The sequence below is a fragment of the Carassius gibelio genome, chromosome A15 (assembly GCF_023724105.1).
Source record: "Carassius gibelio isolate Cgi1373 ecotype wild population from Czech Republic chromosome A15, carGib1.2-hapl.c, whole genome shotgun sequence".
NCBI classification, from domain to species: domain Eukaryota; kingdom Metazoa; phylum Chordata; class Actinopteri; order Cypriniformes; family Cyprinidae; genus Carassius; species Carassius gibelio.
Window position 1 is genome coordinate 7,973,177 of NC_068385.1, and position 24,401 is coordinate 7,997,577.

General features: G+C 34.6%; 2 protein-coding genes across 6 annotated transcripts in view; one reads left to right on the plus strand and one right to left on the minus strand.

Annotated features, from left to right (window-relative positions):
* The window catches only part of LOC128029077 (guanylate cyclase soluble subunit alpha-2-like), a 174,570-nt gene that overhangs the window by 100,489 nt on the left and 49,680 nt on the right, over positions 1 to 24,401 (plus strand). The window lies entirely within an intron of this gene.
* LOC128029075 (glutamate receptor 4-like) overlaps positions 1 to 24,401 on the minus strand; it is a 77,342-nt gene that overhangs the window by 44,652 nt on the left and 8,289 nt on the right. For all 5 annotated transcript variants that reach the window (XM_052616550.1, XM_052616549.1, XM_052616552.1 and 2 more), the window contains exons 3-9: positions 18,893 to 19,132; positions 10,628 to 10,812; positions 7,923 to 7,976; positions 6,535 to 6,693; positions 4,142 to 4,309; positions 1,772 to 1,876; positions 1,538 to 1,645 (exon numbers count right to left, since the gene is read on the minus strand). In XM_052616550.1, coding sequence (XP_052472510.1) covers positions 1,538 to 1,645; positions 1,772 to 1,876; positions 4,142 to 4,309; positions 6,535 to 6,693; positions 7,923 to 7,976; positions 10,628 to 10,812; positions 18,893 to 19,132 — 1,019 coding nt within the window. The remainder of the gene's footprint in view (positions 1 to 1,537; positions 1,646 to 1,771; positions 1,877 to 4,141; positions 4,310 to 6,534; positions 6,694 to 7,922; positions 7,977 to 10,627; positions 10,813 to 18,892; positions 19,133 to 24,401) is intronic.

The window sequence follows — 24,401 nt, forward strand, 5'->3', positions numbered from 1 at the left end:
TGGATGATAATCAAATTAATTAAATAGATAATTGTGACCTTTTAATCTCACAATTCAGACTTTTTCTTCGCAATTCTGAGTTTATATCTCAATTCGAAAAATATCTCGCAAAGGTAGAATTGTGAGATATAAATACGGAATTATGGGATATCAATGCAGAATTACAAGATATAAAATTTAAATTAAATTTAATTTAATTTAATTTAATTTAAAATGTATGCATTTAGCATACACTTTTATCCAAAGCGACTTACATTCAGGCTATCAATTTTTACTTATCATGTGTTCCCGGGGAATCGAACCCCAACCTTGCGCTTGATAAGCAGTGCTCTACCAATTGAGCTACAGGAACTCATAAATATAAATGCGTTTATATAATATAATAAGAGATTTTATTCTATAAAAGGCCATAATGTTATCTTAATTCTAATGTTGATATTTTCAAATCTAAAGATGTTTTTAAAAATTTAAAACTGATTAGTTCAGATGCATATTTTCTAAAATATGACCCCTTGGAGCTTTTCTAATTGTAATTGCTAATAGGTTCTGAATCTTTAGGTCTTTAATGCTGATGTAATGCTAATCGATTTTCGGCTGTGAGCTGTTGGAGAATCAGAGGTCAGATAGTGACTCAACGCTTTTGTTAACACCCCAAACAGAAATGCAACATTTAGCAAGTTTGAAATAGCCTGAGCCAGTAAGTGGGTGGCTCTCATGGCCTTTGAGCTTCTTCTCAGCTTCTTCTGTGTTTAATATGGCATTCATGTAAAGCAGCTTAAATAGTAGAACATGACGCCAACGTCATGGGTTGCATTCCCAGGGAATGCATGAATGCAGTGTAATTTACTTTGGATTAAAGCACCTACCAAATGCATTCATGTATATGTAAATGTTCTCTGGCTTAAGAACTTACAACGAATGCAAAGTCATATAGCATAGCTGTACACTTGTATAATTTAAGTCAGCCTATTATAATTGCTTGCATGGTGCTCCTGTTCTTATTTCAGCAGTTCGTGACAGAATGGGATCGAAATGTCACATACAATCTTTCAGCCTGTCATCTCATCCATTTTTAATTGCTGACTGTGACAGACCTACGACTTTTTGACATAAACAGTTGGTAGGTTTGACACGCCTGACCAAACTCAAATTGAGTCAGCTAGTGGGACAGCACCTTAACAATGACTGCTATAACGATGGTGATTTGTTGAAAACGATGGTTACTGTGGTGCATTTTAAGGGAAATTTAAACATCAACCTCAAATGCATATGCAACCTTTTTCTCTTCAGTATAACCCTCTTATTCTCTTATCTATGGCTAAACTGATGACATTAACATGATTAATGTATTAATGCACAGTAAGCACTCCCTCTCTCTTGCTTCCACTGGCTCACTTTCTTTCCTTGTTCCTCTCACTAATACAGTCGAGAGCAATGCAAGTGAGTTTTAATCAAGTATATCTAACTGATATCTTGCTCACTCTAGATGGCACTATGTGTGTAAGATTGCGGATGTGGGTGGTTGCGTGTACATTACCATTATAGTTGTGACGATAACCGTTCTGTTCTCCATAGTGGAGTCATTTCCCATGGAGAGCTCATTCTGGACCAGAACCAATTTATCCAGGTCGTTCCAGTAACCGATCTGCAGATGATAGATGATAGGGTGATCAATACTGTGTGCGGGCTTCTGGGTAAAATTACAGTGTGTATCTGTATAAATGGATGCTTGTGTGTGTTTAAATGTATGAAATTGTGTTGTGTGTCTGACCTTGCGGGGTCCGTTACTCTTTAGCTCAAAGACATCCATGGTGTAGTTGACTCTTCGTCCATAATGGTCAAACTGGATATTCCCAGTGAGACCCTGGATTCTCACCTTTACACACACACACACACACACACACAAGGAAGTATTAGAAAGATGCATCACTTTTGGTAAACATGGAGGAAAGTTATCATTATTAGCTACATTTTAGTTTGATGAGTGGTTTCAACTTTTAAGATGAGTTCAAACTAGAGTGAGATTTGATAGAAAGTTTATGTGTCCTTTTATCCTGCATTGTCCGAACCACCCTTGAGTCCTGCACACTCTCACGTTTCAGACAGTGTCCAGCCCACTCCCACCTCAAGTATAGAGCTCTGCCCATTCTTACCTGTCAAATAGCATCAAATCCACTCCCATCTGTTGTACAGTCCTGCCCATTCTTACCTTTCAGACAGTGTCCTACCCACTCCCCTCAGCTGTTCACAGTCCCACCCACTGTCACTTTCAGACAATGTACCGCCATTTAGAGGCATACCAACTCTTATCTGTTAGACAGCATCCTGCCCACTTCCACCTGTTATAAAGAGTCCCACCCATTCTTACTTTCAGGATGTGTCCAGACAACAGTTCTGTCCACTCCTACTTGTCATGTGAAGCCCTGTCCAAACTTACCTGTCAGAGAGCATCTCACCTCTTTTTCAGTTCCACCCACAATCACCTTTCAGGTAGTGCTTCAGCCTTTTGCACAGAATCCCACCCAGAGCAACACCCCCCCTCACCTGTAATATACTGTAGAGTCCCACCCTTTCCCATTTGTCATACAGAGTCCCGCCCATTCCCATTTGTCATACAAGTCCTGTCCATTACCCCCTACCTTACACAGTCTTACCTCTTCCTACTCGTTATACAGAGTCCTTCCCATTACCATCTGCTCACAGAGTCCCAGCCCTTCCCACTTGTCGTACAGAGTCCCCCCATTCCCATTTGCCATACAGACTCCCTCCCGTTCCCACCTGTGGTATTAATTCCTGTTTATTCCCACTTGACAGACAGAGTCCTGCTTATTCCCACCTGTCATACAGAATCCCCATTCCCATTTGTCATACAGAGTTCTGCCCTTTACCACATGTCGTGTAGAGTCCCGCCCATTCCCACCTATCATACAAAGTCCCGCCCATTCCCACTTGTTGTATGGAGTCCAGCCCATTCCCACCTGTCGAACAGAGTCCAGCCCATTCCCACCTGTCGAACAGAGTCCAGCCCATTCCCACCTGTCGAACAGAATCCAGCCCATTCCCACCAGTCGAACAGAGTCCAGCCCATTCCCACCAGTCGAACAGAGTCCAGCCCATTCCCACCTGTCGAACAGAGTCCAGCCCATTCCCACCAGTGGAACAGAGTCCAGCCCATTCCCACCTGTCGAACAGAGTCCAGCCCATTCCCACCTGTCGAACAGAGTCCAGCCCATTCCCACCTGTCGAACAGAGTCCAGCCCATTCCCACCTGTCGAACAGAGTCCAGCCCATTCCCACCTGTCGAACAGAATCCAGCCCATTCCCACCAGTCGAACAGAGTCCAGCCCATTCCCACCTGTCGAACAGAGTCCAGCCCATTCCCACCTGTCGAACAGAGTCCAGCCCATTCCCACCTGTCTAACAGAGTCCAGCCCATTCCCACCTGTCGTACAGAGTCCTGCCCATTGCCACCTGTAGTACAGAGTCCAGCCGATTCCCACTTTTCTTGCATAGTCCTGCCCATTTCCACCTGTCGTAAAGAGTCCAGCCCATTCCCACCTGTCTCACTAAGTCCAGCCCATTCCCAGCTGTCATAAAGTATCCAACCTATTCCCACCTTTTGCACAGAGTCTCGCCCATTCCCACCTGTCTCACAGAGTCCCGCCCATTCCCACCTGTCTCACTGAGTCCAGCCCATTCCCACCTGTCTTACTGAGTCCAGCCCATTCCCACCTGTCGAACAGAGTCCTGCCCATTCCCACCTGTCGAACAGAGTCCCGCCTATTCCCACCTGTCTCACTGAGTCCAGCCCATTCCCACCTGTCTCACTGAGTCCAGCCCATTCCCACCTGTCGAACAGAGTCCTGCCCATTCCCACCTGTCGAACAGAGTCCTGCCCATTCCCACCTGTCTCATAAGAGTCCTGCCCATTCCCACCTGTCTCACTGAGTCCAGCCCATTCCCACCCGTAGTAGTCCAGCCGATTCCCACTTTTCTTGCATAGTCCCGCCCATTGCCACCTGTCGTAGAGAGTCCAGCCCATTCCCACCTGTCTCACTAAGTCCAGCCCATTCCCACCTGTCTCACAGAGTCTTGCCCATTGTTACTTGTGGTTTCCATTTTTTAGATAACATCCTCTCACCTGTTTCAGAGTTCGTTCCATGTCGATGCCTTGGTTCCAAGGAGCAGCTGGGTTTGCCAGACAGTCTCCAGCATTGCCTCTGCGAGAGATGTCAATCTTCTGTCTACGCAGATTCCGAAACGCCTCTGCCATCACTAGCACACCATCATACGTCAATGATGATGTGTACTGAGGAGGTAAAAGGAATATTGTGTCTTTACTTCATTCACACTACATTACCCATGTGTCTTGTTTATAATCACATATCAATTAGAATGCAGAGCTGTCCTAGTGCATAAAGTAGATGTAAATGCAACAGAGAGGGCAATCTAGGTGAGTGAATTGATTATTGCCTCTGCCGGCTTGCTTGTAAGGCTGTGTACGCAATGCAATGTGACATAAAACTGCAATGTAGCACCACCACTACTTGTTACTGGAAAAGCTATTTAACTGTAAAGCAGTACAGATTGCTGCTACAGAGCAGTAAAGATCCATAGAGATTGCTGGGGAAAACAGTGCATTGTTTTTCTCTTTATGAGGTACCACTAGCGGTAAAATAAAAAAGCTTCACTGCACCAGAAATAAAAATGGATGTTCATCTGTTGTTATTTCCATAAACAAATACAAAAGCATGGCTATTTGCATGAGTAAATTACCCCAATAAGACAGAACAAGCCTCAGTGGCTGGATCTGCACAGACACCGTTCGTTATGAATTAATTTGATCAGTTGAAGATTTATGGTTCTAGCAGAGGCATAATAACATCCAATTAACAGTGAGGGAAAGACAGAAGCAAACAACAACATTAAAGGGGGGACTCAGCGAGTGAGATGCAGAAAATCAAGAGCAAGCAAGAGATGGAGATAGTCAAGGCTCTTGCCTATAAAGTGTGCTCTAATGAACCCGTAAAGATTGGTCTGATGTTCCTCTGATAATTTATAGTAGGGACCGCAGGATGGAAGTACTAATCAATGGGAGTAGAGAAGGAGCTCCACGTTATCAACAGAGGAGAAAAGCAAGGTTTTGAGCCGAGGACTGCACAATGAGGTGAGGTTATGCAGAATAAAACCATCTTAATGAGTTTATTTGTCTTGCTTTCTATTACAAAGAACTGTAATACTTTTTGTGTGGTACTGTGCGAACATTTCACTTGTGTTTGAGACTAAGAATAGATGTGTGTAAATGTAAAATGGATTTAGTAGCATATGTGTGAATAACAAAAAGGCCCTGAGGGTCCTTAAAATCAAAAAAAAAAAAAAGGAAATCAGTTTTTTGAGTTTAAAAAATATATTTTAAATGTTATAACAAGCATCTTAATGTTTTATATTTGGGGGTGGCAAAACAGGATTTTTTTTTTCTTTTAATATATGTATGTCCTTTACCTAAATGTACTTTTTAGTACTTTATACTAAATACTTTTTTGTATTTAGTATATAACATATTTTATTCAAATTTAAGAGTGAAAATAGGAGAATTAGGGCAAATCAGTACATCATTAATTTACTGTCATTGTGTAAATAAGTAATAATGTAATTCTAAAAAAGTAAATGTAATCTGTGATTTAATTATAAGTACTTTATTTTTGGACTATGATTACACAACCCAGATTACATTTATTTTGTTTTACGTGTGTGTCTGTGTGTGTGTACTTTTGCCTTTATGTGATTATTTTTTTATTAATATATTTACTTTAAATTTTATCAACTGTATGTTTATACAGTGTATAAAGGCATATAAATAATTGCATTATTATTACGTAATTAAAGATGAAATTATAATATATATATATATATATATATATATATATATATATATATTTTTTTTTTTTTTTTTTTTTTTTTTTTTTGCTTTCATTGAATCCCTTTATAAAAGAAAAGCACATTGTTGGATACATTGAAATTGTGCCCCTGAATGTGAATTTGTCTAAAATGGTATCACAGTCTTCAAAACACAACATTTATTCACTTGTATAAAGACTATATTTCACATGTTCCCTAACAGACAGGTTAAACGTGGCTCCGGCTGTGGTCTGTCACGGCTTAATTGACTCACGTATTGCCTGGGCAGCTGCTTGTTGAATCTCATTGGCTAAAGCTTGACGAAGAATGTGTCCTGTCACAGTTTGATTGGCTGAACATCTGTGACTGGATCTCTGCCACATGCGTCCGACAGGATTATCAGAGTTTTGCCCTGATTTAAACCAACTTCTATTTGCTCGAGGGGTTCGAAGCACGCTGTTTGAGTAGATAAGGAATTATTCTGCTGATGGATTCAATGGTGTTTAGTTCAGATCTCTGAGTTAATTTAGTGAACTGGGTGCTGAGACATAAAGCGTGTGCAAATAAATGTTCACAGTGTTTGTTATTCTGGTTTATTGGTGTTTGCATTTGTGTTTAATTATGTTGTTTGCGTACCCTGGGTGGGCTCTCGGATCCTGGATACTCCCTCTGGTCTAGTTTGTTCCAGCGCTGCATTAGTTTAATCACCATTGGTTTGCTAAAATCCACCAACTGGAAACCAGTGACGTTTGCCCCGCCGTGCATAAACCTCTCAAGAGAAATGTCTTTAAATCCCTGACGGGAAAAAAGACAAAGAGCAGGGTGAGAGCGAATGCAGCCGATGCATTGAAAAGATAAAAAGGTGGAAAAGGGGAGATTGAGTGAGAGTGAGTTATAACAATTCATAATATCCCAGATGCTGACGCTAACAAATGTGCACGCAGAATGCGTCAAGGCACAGCACAAAGTAAGCAATGATAAATCACACATAACAAAGTTCGGGTTCAGCAGTCAATCATAGTCAGAGTCTCCAAAACTAAACAAGACGGCAAAATACTTGAGACTAACGACCAGTTCAGAGAAAATTAATCATCCAGATTGAGTTGTTGCTAGGGTGTTTTTGGTGGCTTTTTAAAAGATTAATGGCATTGGCATTGATTTATTGTTGCTAAGATGATGTTAGTGATGTTTAGTTTGTTGCGTTATTTTATTTGTATTTTCTAGTTACATAAAAAAAAATGTTGAAAATTTTTTTTTGAAAAAAAAAAAAAAAAAAATTTAATTTTTTTTTTCTAATTACATTTTAAAAAAATATGAAAAAATATATTATATATATATATATTATATTTTTCAATTTTTTATGGAATTAGAGAAAGAAGAGTCTTACATTAAGTTTTATAAAACAAATAGTTACAATTCCTTACATTAAATGAAACATATTAAAATAAATTAATAAATTATATTATTTTAATTAATTAGAAAAAGATACAAGTACATTAAAAAGTATATAAAGTTATTTAAAAGAGATTTGTAAATGTTTACATTTGCTAAGGTCTTCTTGGGTGTCAACTGCGGTCAATTAATTATTTCATTTTAATTATACATTTAGGAAATACATTTTAAAATTAACAATAATTCTTATAGTTATTTTTTTATATTAAATATCATTTTTGAATATGATTGTTTTATAATTAGAATTTAAATTTACTTGGTGTTTTTAAAACTCAATGGTGGTGGTTTCATAATAAGCAAAAAAAAAAAAAAAGTCCTGTATCCTCAAATCTCTGTGATTTTAAATCTGCTTTATCGTCCAGAAGCTGAAAATGGTGCATATGATCACGCAGTAAAGCACTAGTGCACATGATTTAAGGAATCCTTCACAAACGATGTCAACATGTAATAATGCGTTCTGGTTTTCTTCAGGAAAGTGAAGCTCAGAGCCAGAGGACACGCTGTCCTCTATATTTGATCATTTCCTCCAGCTGTATTCCTCCATCACTGTATAAACCCGCGCCAGCACTCACCAGGTTAGCGACGATGTAGTGATATCCTTTCACATGTTTCCCCACACTCACAATCTGAGAGAAAGACAGAAATACAAGGAATGAGTGGCTGGAAATACAGTAGCACAAAGATTGTTTTATTACAATCTTTATTTTATTATTTATCATATATTCTTGGGAAAGTATTTTTACATATAAATAGAGTTTATGTTCCAAGACACTGTGTGCATTTCAATTTCAATGCATTTGTATTAATGTGCCAAATAGGATGCAGAATTGCAGTTCAAATTTTAATGTAAGTATAATTAAAATGATAGTTGATTTTTGATGAAGCCATCAGCATGCATTTGTTTTTACTTATATTTGTAAATAATTCCTGGTAATAGATTACATTACCCATGATTCTGTAATCTCAGCACCAATTACAGAATTAAAAACAGGTCATTCGTGACAAAAGAACGCTTTCATCACCTCGAAGAGGATTTTCTCACTGGAGGAAGTGTAATTATGGATTATGGACCAGCCAGAAGAAACATTTTGACGTAAAAAAACACAAAAAGTTAGAAATGTAGCATTGCATCAGTGTCTCATCAATGGATGCTCTGCATTGAATGGGTGCCGTCAGAATGAGAGTCTGATAAAAACATCACAATAATCCACAGCACTCCAGTCCATCAGTGAACATCTGGAGAAGACGTGTTTATAAGAAACAAATCCATCATTAAGATGATTTTCAAACCATTGCTTCTGGCAAAAACATGAGTTCATAATCCATAATAACGTTTCCTCCAGTGAAAAAGTTAATCTCCTGTTGTCTCTCACTTCAAAATGTGATCTGTTTTGGATTGTAAACGGTGCAGATTTCTCTTCTGATTCAGATGATGTTTTCACTGGAGGAAGAATTTGTATGGATTATGGACTCAAAAACACCTTAATGCTGGGTTTGTTTCATCTTTTGTCTTCTCCAGATGTTCACTGATGGACTGGAGTGCTGTGGATTATTGTGATGTTTTTATCAGACTCTCATTCTGACGGCACCCATTCACTGCAGAGCATCCATTGATGAGACACTGATGCAATGCTACAAACTCATCTAAGAGTTTTTTTTTTTTTTTTACTATTCCTTTAAGTAAATAGTCTTTTTCAAATACTGTATTTGAGATTTGTCTAGTGTGTAACTGGTATCGGTGTGAGATCACATCTGCTCGAGGAACATTCTGGCAGGGCATGTAGAGAGAACATTCTGTTGATGTTGTACCTAACTATGTCCAACCGCGAGACAGTGTGTGTGTGTGTGTGTGTGTGTGTGTGTGTTTGCCAAGTCTGCTGTCAGGCTGATAGATGGGCACCTCAGAGGTCTGCCTGAGGAACAGACGGACCATGTAATAATCAAACACGCCCCTCAATCGCAGAGTTCATAGATCAGACGTCCTGAGAGCTGAGCTGTGACATCATTACCGCACGAGAACCATGGAGCTGCTACACATTTAAACCGTTTAATGTACACTAAAGTTTTGTTTTTTAAAACATTTTTGAAAGAAGTTTTAAAACTACAATAAAAAAGTTCAATTGAGAAATAAATAATATTATCATATTATTATCAAAGTCAGCTTGAAAACTGCTCAAAGCACGTATAGTACTATTTTTTTAACAATATATATATATATATTTAACAATCTAAACATTAAAAAAAAAATTATGTTTTCAATTAATGCACTTAAAAATATTGTAGAATATACAGTTTAATAGGTTTTCAAAAATATATTTTCTAATATAATTATCTAAATATTAATAAGTAATTAAATGTAAAAAAAAAATTATAATGTTGCATGATGTTTTCAAAGTCCGTCAAAATGGCTAAATGATAGTTTGATATTATATATTATGTTTTGTATATTATGTTTTTATCAGAATATTTGTAAATATTAAAAAAAATACAAATATAATTATTTATAAAAAAAAATGTAAAATATTTTAAATTTTGAAATTGTAGATTGTTTTTAGTCATTTAGCAAAACTATTCCAAACACTTACAGTGCTAGTATATATTTTTTTTTATAATTTTTTATAAATATATATTTTTGAAAGATCTGAATATATTTTTTACAAATTTAATAAATATTTTCTTTTTTTAATATTTTAGAATATGTTCAAGTCAGTTATCAAAATGTCTTAAAGAGCTCACAGAGCTATATATAGTATTATGCATTTTTTGTAAATATTTAAAAGTATTTAAATAAATTAATTTTAAAAAAAAAATTTTTACATTTTAGAATTTGAAGAAATTTATTGTCGAATATTTTCAAAATCAGTTAGCAAAACTGCTCAAAACACTTACATTACTATATATAGTTTTATTATAAAAAAAAAAAAAATTATTTTTAATAATTAAAAATTAAAATAAAACATTTAGATTGTAATACATTCTTTTCATATTGTGGAATATTTTCAAAGTCAAAAAAAAAAAATGTTTTAAAAATATATATTTTAAAATATCTAAATATTTTAAAATAGATTTAAAGCATGTAAATAAAAAAAAGTGTAAAAAACTTTAAATTTTAATTGTATAAGTCAACATGAAATTACACTCCCAGCCCAATTTATTTCATAATGATTTGAAGAATATATCACACGAAAAACAATGTAGCGGAGCATTTTACTGTATCCATTGTGTTTGACCAGGATTGTAAATGTGGTTAATTTTGATTGCTTGATGTGATGCTCACCTGCTCCAGAATGTTCTGGAGTCGTTCTGCCTCGAGGTCGATGACGAACTTCTTCTCCTGTCTCCGGTCCAGGTCTTCCAGCAGTCTTCGGTGACTGGCGTCATTGAAGTTCTCCACACAGATGGCACTGACCTGCCAGCCGTTCTGACCCGCCTTCTCCATGATGGCCTGCAGGATGGCATATCCTGACAACAACAACACATGTATCTTCACCTAAACATGCAGAGAAAACTGAATGGAGCACAAATAGAGAGATTTAGACTTTTAGATCGCAACAGCTACAAAAGAGTCACAGCTCTCATCAGTTTATTTCAAGCACAAATGATCTAACTGTCCATATATATATATATATATATATATAAAGAGAGAAAAAATAACTTAAAAGAATGTTATAGTTTAATTAAATTATGCAATTTTATGCAACTACTAAAAAAGCAACTTACTGTATGTCAACATTTGTCTTAATTATCTATTTTATAAAAATATGGGAGACAAAGATGACTTAAAAAATAAATAACTTGAAAATGAAAAAAATAAAACTATACAATTATATGCAAATGCTAAAAGGATGCAACATAATTTTTTTTAAACTCTATTCAGGGTTATTATAGTTCACTAAAACAATAACAAAATGGTTTTACTTTACCCTTATTATAACTGAAATACAATAAAATAAATAAAAAATGACTAAAACATTAACATTTAAATGAAAACAGAAATAAAAGAAAATATTAAATAATTTACAATGTTGATAAAAAGTAGAATTATACCCAAATGATTCTAAAATAACACTGACTCCATTATATCTCCCAAAGTATGAAAAATAAGTTTTTCTGCAATTTTATGCAGATGCTAAAAAGTAAGATGCAACATAAATCAGATAAAACCCTTCGAACTGTAGGTAAAAACTTGAACTTATTTTATTTTGTAACATTTCTTATTTTTATTTAATGAGATACTTAATGTTCATATACTAAAATAACTAAATCAGAAAAAAAACTATACAGACATATTTTACAAATCATAATAAACCATAAAAATGACAAACACACAACTAAAGACTAAAAAGTTAACTAAAGATAAAATGAAAACCGAAAATATAAAAAGTAATTTAATTATTTATAAGAACTATAATAGTGTCATTAATATAATACTGACTCTATTATCTCTGACAAAATATGAAAAAAAGTCATTTTGATGCAATATTATGCAAATAATAAAAAGAGAGAAGCTACATAATTCAGCTATATTCTCCTTTCCAGACTGTGTGTGTGTGAGTGCGTGAGTGTGTGTGTGTGTGTGTGTGGGTGTGTGTGTGTGTCTGTGTGTGTGTGTGTGTGTGTGTGTGTGTGTGTGTGTGTGTGTGTGTGTGTGTGTGTGTGTGTGTGTGTGTGTGTGTGTGAGTGATTGAGTGAGTGAGTGAGTGTGTGTGTGTGTGTGTGTGTGTGTGTGTGTGTGTGTGTGTGTGTGTGTATGTGTGTGTGTGTGTGTGTGTGTGTGTGTGTGTGCTAGGGTTCTTTCTCCTGTCCAAATGTCCCGTGTGTATTCTGCATCAGTGTGCCAGTAATGTCGGCCAAGAGCAACAGATGTCCTTTAAACTGGCCTTTAGTCGCACCGCAGGACTTTGGACATCAGGACACATGTAGTGTCCAGTATCTTTCTGTCTGTGTGTGTGTGTGTGTGTGTGAGCAGGTTCACAACAACAGATATGAGACAGGCCACAACACACAGACAGACCACAGATGACCGTGAGCTCGTACACACACACACACACACACACACACAATCATAATGAAGCGGTACCAGCTGTCCTGTGAGTAAACACAGACTGGCAGCAGAGAGCTGGAGAATCCTCTGTACACAAACCTCAGTCTGTGTGTGTGTGGACGGACGGACGGACACTTGCCTCTCGCGCCGCATGAAAACACAGCCTTTACCAGCTGCTTTTCAAACACAGCGCTATGTGAATGTTTAAGCATGTGACGTGCTACTTCAAAAGGAGAGGTTTTGGAGAAATGCAGTGTCATTTAGCAAAACGACTCAAAATATGTTTTTTTTTCAAAATATTTGTAAATATGTACATATTTAACATTATTTTTAATATTATTTTTACACTTTAATGCCATTTTAGGATATTAGCAAAATGGCTCATAGAACTTAGAGCTACATATAGTCTTATAATTTTGTACAATTTTAAATATGCAAATATAATAAGTAAATGAAAAAAATGAATAAAAATGTAAAATATTTAAATATTTTAAACATTTTAAACATTGAAATGATTCCAAATGTATTAAAAATTATAAAAATCCATCCATCTATCTATCTGTCTGTCTGTCTATCTGTCTATCTATCTATCCATCCATCCATACATCCATCTGCAGTAAAAAAGTTGCACCTCTCTCTTTTTCTGTGGACCTGTGCTCCCTTTCACCCTCCCATCTTTCCTCTATAGTATCGTCCACACTCTTCTCTCACCCACACCTTTCTCATTTCTGGATGTGAATGTAGCAGCTGTCACTTTATGCTCCACTTTAACTTCTTGTCTAGACGGTATCTGTCCTCTCTACTCCAGGCGAGCCTGTGCTGCCTCTTCTAACCCCTGGCTGTCTCCTGTTCTTTGTGAACATCAGTCCAAATTCTGAGCAGCAGAGAGAAAATGACACAAATCAAAAGATCCGTCCGACCTGAGTTTGTATCAGTCGTTGCTTTCATCTTTCTCTGCCAAAGTCCAAACTGCAAATCCTTCGTATTTCCACAACAAGATCAACAGCGCTCCAGACACATCTAATCTCGTCAAAACATTAAATCATCTTCTGTGTCCCCGTCCACCTCCACCACCTCCATTTCCAAACCACATACACTGCTAAAACTGCCCTCTCCTCCTCCTGTCCCCTCACTGAGGCAGAAGTAACAGGCAGTAACATTATATCATCAACACATCTCTTCTCCCAGGCATTTTCCTCACCGCATTCAAGCAGGCTTGGGTAACCCCACTGCTCAACATTAAACACTTCACTTGTAGATAGCTACAGACCTGGACCAGGAGTCTCGTTCCTTCCATTCATAGTGAAAAAACTTTGAACGAGTTGTTTCCAACCAGATATCATTATTTCTTCAGTCAGGTTTCAGAAGTGGCCATTCAACTGAGACTGCATTATTTTCGGTCTCTGAAGCCTTGCGGATTTGCGAAAGCTGATTCCAAATCATCAGTTCTCATTCTGCTGGATCTCTCTACCGCTCTTGACACTGTGAATCATCAGATCCTCTTGTTCACCCTCTCATCACTGGAATCCTATCTCTCAGATAGGTCTTTTAGGGTGGCCTGGGGAGCGGAGGTGTCCAGAGCACACCAACTGGTCACTGGGGTTCCTCAGGGATCAGTACTTGGACCCCTTCTATTCTCTGTATACACAACATCACTGGGACCCACAACAGGGAACATGGTTTCTCCTACCTTTTCTATACTAAAGACACACAGCACTATCTTTCATTTCAACCAGATGATCCATCTCACATTGGATGAAAGAATATCACCTACAGCTAAAACTGGCAAAGACCGAGCTTCTCATCTTCCCTGCCATTCCGACTCTACAGCATGATTTCACCATCCAGCTAAGTTTGTCAACAATTACCCCATCAACTTTGGCCAGAAATCTTTCGCCTGTAATCTTTAATGACCAGCTGAATTTAAAAGACCACATTGCAAAAACGGATCATTCAGGTTTGCATTGCACAACATCAGAAGGAGCTTAATTTCTTGTCCAGGCCGTTTGTCATTTCTAGGCTGGACTACTGTCATGTGTGATTAAACCTCTACAAATGATTCAGAATGCAGCAGCATGACTGGCCTTCATTGAGCTCAAAAGGGCCCATGTCACACACCTATTTTTGACATTGAACTAACTACTGTTTGCGACTCGCATCAAGTTCAAGACATTGATTGCTTAAAGAACAGCGACAGGCTCAACACCTGCCGACTTCCACTCACTCTTCTACATCCACTCAAGAAGCCTGAGAACTACAGATGAGCGACGCCTTGTGTGGTACCATCACAGAGAGACACAAATCACTATCCAGAACATTTTCATGTACCATTCTGGCTGGTGGAAGGATCTCCCTCTTTTCTAAATCTAACACTGTCTAGCTTGTCCTAATCTGACTAAAGTCTGAGTCAAGAGCGGAGTGAAGATAAGAGCAGCGGGATTTTGAATGAAGCAATCATTTTTTGAAAGTTAGAGAACACATATATCATGCACACACAGAAACAAAAATGTATTGTCAATGCTGTGAATTATCAATAAAGTTGCTTAGAGACAGAAATTCTATATTGAAAGTTTAGCATTCCGTACTGTCTCATATTTTTGCTGACAGTTGTGTTGCATGCAGTGCAGTAGTATTTCACTCAGTGTTCATAAAGGTAGCAGTAGCGAGACTCTAGCTAAAGTGTCAAAGCGCTAGCTGGAACCGATCGCTAACAGTCCGATCCAGATTGCCAGATGGTCCGTTTCTCGGCTAAAGTGAGCGTGCCAGTAGCAACGGCTGTGTCAGTTACTCAGGGCCTGTAAGTGGAGATGTTCGCTCAACTGTGCTGCTAGCATTTAATAGCCGAGCGGTTTCCAGCACTGCTGAAACGGCACAACGAACGTTAACAAGGACGTCCACTAACCTACCGGACGCTAGAGATCCGTAATAAAGAACTGAGCAACTATCCTGAGGCAGCTGACGGCGGGGGTGCAATCAAAATGCACTTTTGAATGACCAGAATTAAAGAAAGATGCATTTCGCCCTAAATTAGCAGCCTACAAAGACCAGCTTTCTCTTGATTTTATAATTCAGTGCTGTTAAACAACTCAGATTGCATGTACGTCTGCATCTGGAAAGCATCTACTGTGTACAAACATCTGACAGACCTCTTTCAGACATCAGTTTTACATACACTAAATCATAAACATCGTAAATAATGTCTATTTGACATCTGATAGGAAACATTCTAGATGTAATGCAGATGAGCAAACACTTGCAGATGTAAATGCATGGGTTGGATTTAATTTGATCAGTTTTTGGTTGTAAATCATTTGAGGATACAGAGCGAAATATAGCTTTGTTTTGTTTCTGAATGAATCGCTTTTGAATGAATCAATGATTCAAATATCTATTCATGAAGTCAGTCTCTAAAGATTCTTTCTTGAATGAATCATCCGTTTGAATGAATCAAATTGAATCATCCATTTAGAAATAGTCACTTGCTTCATTATTGAACAAATCATCCGTTTGAATGAATCAATGATTCAATTTTCAACTGTTACTTCGTTTGTTCTTGAATGAATCAGCTGTTTAAATGAATCGGCTGAATACATGACTCAGTGACTCACTCATTAAGACAGTGACTTGCATATTTAAACTATAACGTCATATAAAAATCAAAATATTACTAGTTGAATGAAAGACTACAATGATTATTTTTTAAATATTTATCTGACTGAATCAGCATTTAGAGCAAATTGGATGAATAAATGACTACAACTACTTATTTAAACTACATTAAATATAAAGTTAATATAGGGTCTTATTATTCTAACGTAATTTATTTATTAAATATAAGAATTTTACATAAAATATGACACGTGCATTGAATAAAATAAGAAAAAAATGGTCGTAAAAAGGTAAAATGCCTCTGAAAATCAGTTTAAGGTGGCAAACTTGAACCTTAATAAAAACATAAATTTCTGTAACTGCTAAATACCACAATAAAATAGAGATATTTTCATTTTCAATTGCCAATTTCACACACCCTTAAGATCTATACACATTTCTGTTCACTTCTTCTCCGTTTTTGTAGAAAAGTGTATTTTTAACAAGCTTTTCACTGTCCGCCAATTATGCTTGATTGTTTTACATGTCGGTAAAGTGTCTTAATGGCTATTTTAGTTAATAATCTGCAGTATGGCTGTCCTGTTCATCTGTGAATAGATGTATTTTTTCCATATCTGCTGGCAGTGATGCTAATATCTCCAGACAAGCCGGACGTTCCCCTGCGATCAGCCATTTCACGTGTATGAGCGAGCGATCGGAGACGTTTTAGCAGACAGAGCCGCAATGCAGATCTGCTGACGGAGGTGTGAGGTCAAACTGAGTGTCTGCGAGTCTGATAAACCTCCTCAGCGCTCGGGGAATCAACACAAACACGAGGACAAAGGCAAAACTGACAGGGAAAGCATGCCATGTCCTTGGAATCGATGCCAACTGCAGATCAAGCGGCTCAAGATCAGAATAGCGCTTATGATTCACTAAATAAATAATTGCTAAAACACTTTCTGAGAAGTTGGCACTAGTTAACCTCCCTAATCTCAACCTCAATCATCCTGGGCCTTCCTTAGTATACACTATTATAGTTTTTAATAATATTCCAAATTAATTTTGTTTCTTTATATTTATATGAGTGTTTATATGTTTCAAATGTTTTATTTTACTTTTTAATAATTACAAAATAATTATTACTATTTATGTTTTCCAGTTAATAATTTTAGTGCTTAAACTCCAGTCCAGTTATTTCTTTAAGCAGTATTTATTAATATAACTTTTATTTATATATCGAATGCATTTTGTTATTTTATTTAATAATTATATAAAATATTATATTATTTTTATATTTTATTTTATTTTATAATTGGAAATCATTTTGTCATTTTTTTTATAAAAAAATATTTTTAGTGTTATGTATTACCATTATATTAGTGTTAGTAGTGTTTAATTTTTATATTTTACATTTTTCTTTTAATTAATTTTTTTTTTCAGTTGTTCTTTTTATTAAATTTTTTTATGTATGTATTTATTCATTTCTTAATTTTTTTTTTATATATTAAGATTTCGGTTATTTTAATTATTTTATTTTTTAAATATTAAGGTTTTGGTTTCATTTATTTTTATTTCCATTTTCCAGTTAGTAATTTTAGTGCTTATTTCAAAACAGAAGGACAAAGGCTAAATTGATGCAGAAAAAACGCTGCGTCGTCCTTGGACTCAACGCCAGCTCGGATGAAGAGACTCAAGAGACTATCAGTCAAATTCAGACATCAGCACTTATTAAGTGAGGGAGGAGATGAAGAAAATGAAGACGAGGGAAGAAAGCAGATGCAAAGGATCCATTAGCTTCTCTTTCTGGTCTTTAAGCAAGAGATCACGGATGACTGGATGATTGGCTTGCAGCCCGCGTCGCTCTGGGCTCGAGGATGAGCAGTGGACCGACAGCAGGCAGGAGATCTGAGGCGCTCTGTGTCCGAATGCTGGGCTTAAAATGGACTGAAGAAGAGCAAATCATATCAAGAAGAATCATATCATTCTCCTTTCCCTCTTTTTACTAAATATTTATTTATTTAGTTTTAGTTTTGTTTATTATTATATTTATTTTTACGTATTTGATTCTATTTTGTTTATATAATTAACTTTGTATTTTTATTTTTATAAAGATTTTTGTAATTTTGTCTTTTGCATTGTTTGTTTTATATTGCTATTTAGGCTTAATTTATTTTCATTTCAGTTTTTTTTGTTATTAATTTAAGTTCCTTCTTTTTTTGTTTAGTTTATGGTTTTTCTAATATTTATTTTATTTGTTATTTATTTTAGTATTATTTATTACTAATATTTTAATAAGTACATTTCTATATTTGTATTTTTTTTTGTCTTTTTTGCCTTTTTATTAATTTTTACTAATTATGTTTTTTTTTCAGTCAACAGTATGTATACATATATATATATATATATATATATATATATATATATATATATATATATATATATATATATATATATATATATATATTTATTTATTTTATTATTTTTTTTTTTTTACTTAATGTACTTATTGGCCAAGGTGTCATTTCTCAATTTTGTTATAAATCAAGTATTTATTTTGTTTCATTTTATTCAATATATTTCATCATTATTTCAACTAACAAAATGTTTTTAAGAGTTTTAGTTCACAAGAATAACCCTGAATGTATAACTATGTAAACTAGTCTACTCATTTCATGTTCACGTTCAAAAATGCTTGCGATCGTATCATCATTACGCCACATGCAAACAAAATTCATCTCTTCTCTCTGTCCACAAAGATGGGTTGAGACAGAAGTTTGTCCTCAAGCCGCTCAAACAAACAAATCATTAAACCAAGACACCAGAAAGTGTTTAAACAACTCAATATTGGCTGGTCACGTTTGATATAGTCTTTCAGTTCGGCTGCAGGCACAAGTGTGTGTTTCTTACCTCTGTCTGTGTCATACAGGAACACGAAGCGGCTCCAGTCGTAATGGTCCAGGAGGCTCAGTAACGCTCCGCGGATGGAGGGCCGCAGCTGAAGCACAAACTGTGTCTCGCCCTCGGCGGGGAAACTGGGTGTCACCAGAGAGATGTGCAGCGCACTGCAGAAGGACGTCAGAGTGTGCACCGAACGCTTATCGTACAGGCCGAAGATCGCAAACACTCCTCGCGAATACTGCGAACAAACTGAGAGAAAGCGAGAGAGAGAGAGAGTCAGTTCAGGGTTATACACGGTAACCGCACAAAAAACATACTGCATTATAGAATAAAGAATGAGAAAAAAACTGCATTAGAATTTTTTATTTATTTATATATATATATATTTTTTTTTTTTTTTTGCTTTGAGAGATTATTGTCATGACAATATATACTATATTAAATATATAAATATAAAATATAAAATATATGAATATATCTACTTATATACTATACCTATAAAATATATTACAAAAAAACCTGTTGATACTATGTGTAACATTTTATAATATGTAATATAAAATACTGCATTTAATATATATATATATATATATATATATATATATATATATTCATACCTGAATAGATTTTGATAAATTACAATAAATACATCACAGACAACAAATTTAACGTAGAAATGTAAAATAAATGAATAATTAATTTATAATGTTTCAGATTTGCCATCACAAGAATAAATTACATTTGACAAAAAAATTATTATGGTAATATTTTAAGAATAATACTTAATAATTTGCATATAATTTCTGCCATAAAAATCTATTTATATTTATATAATTTTTAGTAATTGAAGATATGTGTGTGCGTGTGTGTGTGTGTGTATCCATAGCATTTTTTTATTGCATTGTATTATAATTAAAATAAATTAATGAAATGCCAGAAGCCTTATATTAAGGTATATTGTATTCATACAAAATATATTTTCTTCAATTTTTTCCTTTTGATTTTGAAATACGAATATATTCTTGACAGTTTTTTGTGAGATTGCAGTCACTTTTTCCTCAAGTTTTCCTTTGCACAAGAGAAAGAGAGAGTCTTCAGTAGTCAGTGTTTAATCTTCAAAGGAGTCACACACACACACACACACACATACACACATACAGAGTTTGTCTGTTGCTTCTTTGATGTACGTTTATAACGTTGCATTTCTGTCTCTTTCTATGAATGACATACTCTAGTTTTCGACTGTGGGATCAAACAGTCTGTTCGCGTACTTCTCTCAGGTGTTTGTGTCATACCTGTGTCATAAAGCTTATTCTTTATAATGCACAGTAGGAGTGTGTTTGTCTCTGTGCCTCACAGCATCTGTTGAGTACTAATGGTCTAAAACCAGAGTTTGTGAGACATGTTTTGAGTGCTCTGTGCTGTCAGAAGCTGATCCTCCGTCATCATTTACCGTCTGATTCATCGACAGACCGATTAATGGAAGGACAAACCGTCTGTCGGGTTATTTATAGACTGAACGTCACTCTCTGCTCCGATATCAGCAGCGGACGGTCGTCATGGAGACACAGTGATCATCAGTGAAGATCAGGATGGAGGGATCACTGAGGAAGGTATGGAGGAGGAATAATTATTAATATAAGCTTATTAGGAATGATGTTTGTTTATACGATGTTAACCTGAAAGAAACTTGCCACTGCCCAGCAACAATCCCGATTACTTTTTTTTTATTATTCACACAACGGCATTATTCATTATTATTCACAATTCATTGATTCTCTTTAATTCTATTTGAAATGTTATATTTTCATATATATATATATATATATATATCTACAGTACAAACCAAAAGTTTGGAAACATTACTATTTTTAATGTTTTTGAAAGAAGTTTCTTCTGCTCATCAAGCCTGCATTTATTTGATCAAAAATACAGAAAAAAAGTGTAATATTGTGAAACTTAAAATAATTGTTTTTAAATGTATTATACTTTAAATGATCATTTATTTATGTGACGCAAAGCTGAATTTTTAGGATCATCACATGATCCTTTAGAAATCATTCTGATATGATGATTCATTATCAAAGTTGGAAACAGTTCTGCTGATTAATATTTTTTCAGAACATGTGATACTTTTTTAGGATACTTTGATGAATAAAAAGTAAAAAAAAAAAGCTATGTTTTTAAAATATAAATATTTTGTAATAACAATATACACTACTGGTCAGTAATTTGGGGTCAGTAATTTTTTTTCTTTCTTTTTTTAAAATAAAATCAATACTTTTATTCAGCAAGGATGTGTTAAATTGATAAAAAGTGATAAAGAAAATATATTATTAGAATAAAAATATTATTAGAATTTAAATTTTTATTTTGAATAAATGCAGTTCTTTTTAAACTTTTCTTCATCAAATATATTAAACAGCAGAAGTGTTTCCAATACTCATAATAAATCAGAATATTAGAATGATTTCTAAATGATCATGTGATCGACTGATGTTACATGTGACACTGAAGGCTGGAGTAATGATGCTGAAAATTCAGCTTTGCATCACAGAGATAAATTATTTTTTACAAGTATATTCAAATAGAAAACTATTATTTTAAGTTGTAATAATATTTCACAATATTACATTTTTTTCTGTATTTTTGATCAAATAAATGCAGGCTTGATGAGCAGAAGAAACTTCTTTCAAAAACATTAAAAATAGTAATGTTGCCAAACTTTCGGTCTGTACTGTACTGTATATGTGTGTGTGTGTGTAATGAAAATTGTTTTGTTTGCCGATAATTTATGAATATTTTTGCAAATTACTAGCAGTTTTAGTAAAAATAGAGTAAAAATAGAGTCCTAAATCCTACACCTTTTTTTGTAAGAAGTTTAACTTACTAAAATAACTAAAACAAATGAATAATATATAAAAAAAAAAAAAAAAATTAGGAAAAACAATCAAATTACTAAAACTTTTTAAGTAACATTAAAATATAAAAAAATATAAAACATACCAATAAAATCTAAAATAACTAAAATGTAAAGTAAAAAACGAATACAAAATATTAATACATACACTGATGTTTTCATAATCTGTTGTCAAATTAACACAACTAGCTTTTTTTTAAATATAATTTATATATAATATAATATAATATAATATAATATAATATAATATAATATAATATAATATAAAATAATATAATATAATATAATATAATATAATATAATATAATTTGAATACAATAAAGGCATAATTTTCATGAGCCGATCGATTCCTGATGGATAGAATCAGGTCTTGTCCTGCATATTTCTTCTTGTTGAATGTCTCGTTTCTCTCAGGATACAACGGCTTGTGAAAAGTGTTTCATGTTGACTTCAGGGGGATCAGAAACATCTCTCTCTCTCTCTGTCTGTCTCTGTTTCTGTATTAAAAGAGGCTGTTTTTACAGTCTTGTGTTCTGTGAATGTTATAGTCACTCGTCCTGTGGGAAAGAGAAGAGCGGATCTTTTCCAACACAGCCTTGAGGTGTCTGAGGCTCGTGTTGTGTGTGTGTGTGTGTGTGTGTGTTTTAACAAGCTTCAGGAGTGTTATAGGAACGCAGTACAGTCTGGTCTAACACTGATGTCAATGTCTAAATTTAACACACCAGTCAACCTGACCGTTTGTCACCCCATGCTCACTTTCTTTCATATTCTGATGAATGTTTGTAATCACCTTTAGCCACAGAAATAATTGAACTCAGTTGATTAGTCTCCATTTATTATAATCATTCAATCTATTCTTTACACAGACAGCACGTCCTGACCAGCTACACAAGCCTGTGTGAACTACTGTGCAGCTGCAAAGTGCTGAAATTCACAGCCAATCAGAATGTACTGCTATTTGGAGCGGCAACCAATGAAATCCCATTGTGGGCGGAGCTACTTAGTGTGATGTCACATAAATAGAACACTGGTAAAATGACTTCTGCATGTCATTTTTACATTAACATGCGTCTATAGCATACAGTACGTCATATGTATTATTTTTTATTATTATTTTTATTCATAAGGATACATTAAATTGATGACAGTAAGTGACAATAATGACATTTATAACATTTTCTGTTCAAAAAATAATCCTGAAAAATGTAAAATACATCACAGTTTCTACAAACATATGAAGCAGCTCAAATGTTTTCGACATTTATAATAATCAGAAATGTTTCTTGAGCAGCAAATCATCATATTAAAATAATTTCTGAAGATCATGTGACACTGAAGACTGGAGGAATGATGATGAAAATACAGCTGCGCTGCGTATTCATTTATAAATATACAACGTATAATAATAATAATAATAATAATAATAATAATTAGCCAATTTTTATTAGGACCAAAACTACATGAACATGCCTCTATCACATATAAAGTATGTAATAAAATTTGAGTATATAGTATGCATATATTTAGAAGCTTGGAGATCTAATAAATGTAACAATAATATTTTTACAGTAATATTTTTACCAATATTTTTGTGTATGCATATATATATATATATATATATATGGTTGTACAAGTCATTTCAACAATTGTTTTTTTTTATTATACTGTAAAATGATTTTGTTGTTAAAAAGTAAATAATTATTGGAGTATGTTTTACAACAAAATAATATCTCAGTATTTCTACTTTAATATTTCATATTTAATTACCATTTCTTTGTATTTATTTGTGAAACGTATTATCAATTTTTGAGAAAATAGTTTGAAAGTAAAAGTAATAAAAATCATTATAACTAACATCAACAAAGATTAATAAATATAGTAACAAATGTATTGCTTAATATTAGTTAATGTTAGTTAATGCAATAATTAATGTGTTACCAAGCATTTCTGGTTCATTCATCACTCTGTGGTCCAGTCGAGTGCATTACATTGTTGGATACAGTTGGTAAATGTAATTTGTATACAACAAAAATTGTATTTATTATAGTCTTTTTGGTGACACTTTAGTATAGGGTCCAATTCACACTAATAACTAGTTGCTTATTAGCATGTCTATTATTAACATATTGGCTGTTTATTAGCAAATAAGGAGTTAATTGAGTCAAAAGTTATAGTTAATGGTTAGTTAATAGTGAGAATTGGACCCTAAAATAAAGTGTGACCGTCTTTTTATTTACATATTGCAAAATAGTATGAAAAGCACACCATTCCAAACATAAACAATGTGTTTCCCGAGCGAGTCTTGTTTTAGATCTGACAATACTGTCACTGTTGTTACATCTGCTCTGTTCTTAAACACACACACACACACACACACACACACACACACTTCCTGCTCAGTTAGAAGTCCTGATCAGCCCACTTTCAGCAAAGTGACTTATTGTTTCGTTACCAATCAGTCAAGGTTGAACCATGGCAGCAGGGCTTTACCATGACTGCCAATAAAGTTTTTTCCATTAATAGAATAAGCTTTTTATTGCCATGGAGTGAGAGAGAGACAGATGGACACATAGAGAGAGAGAGAGAGAGAGAGAGAGA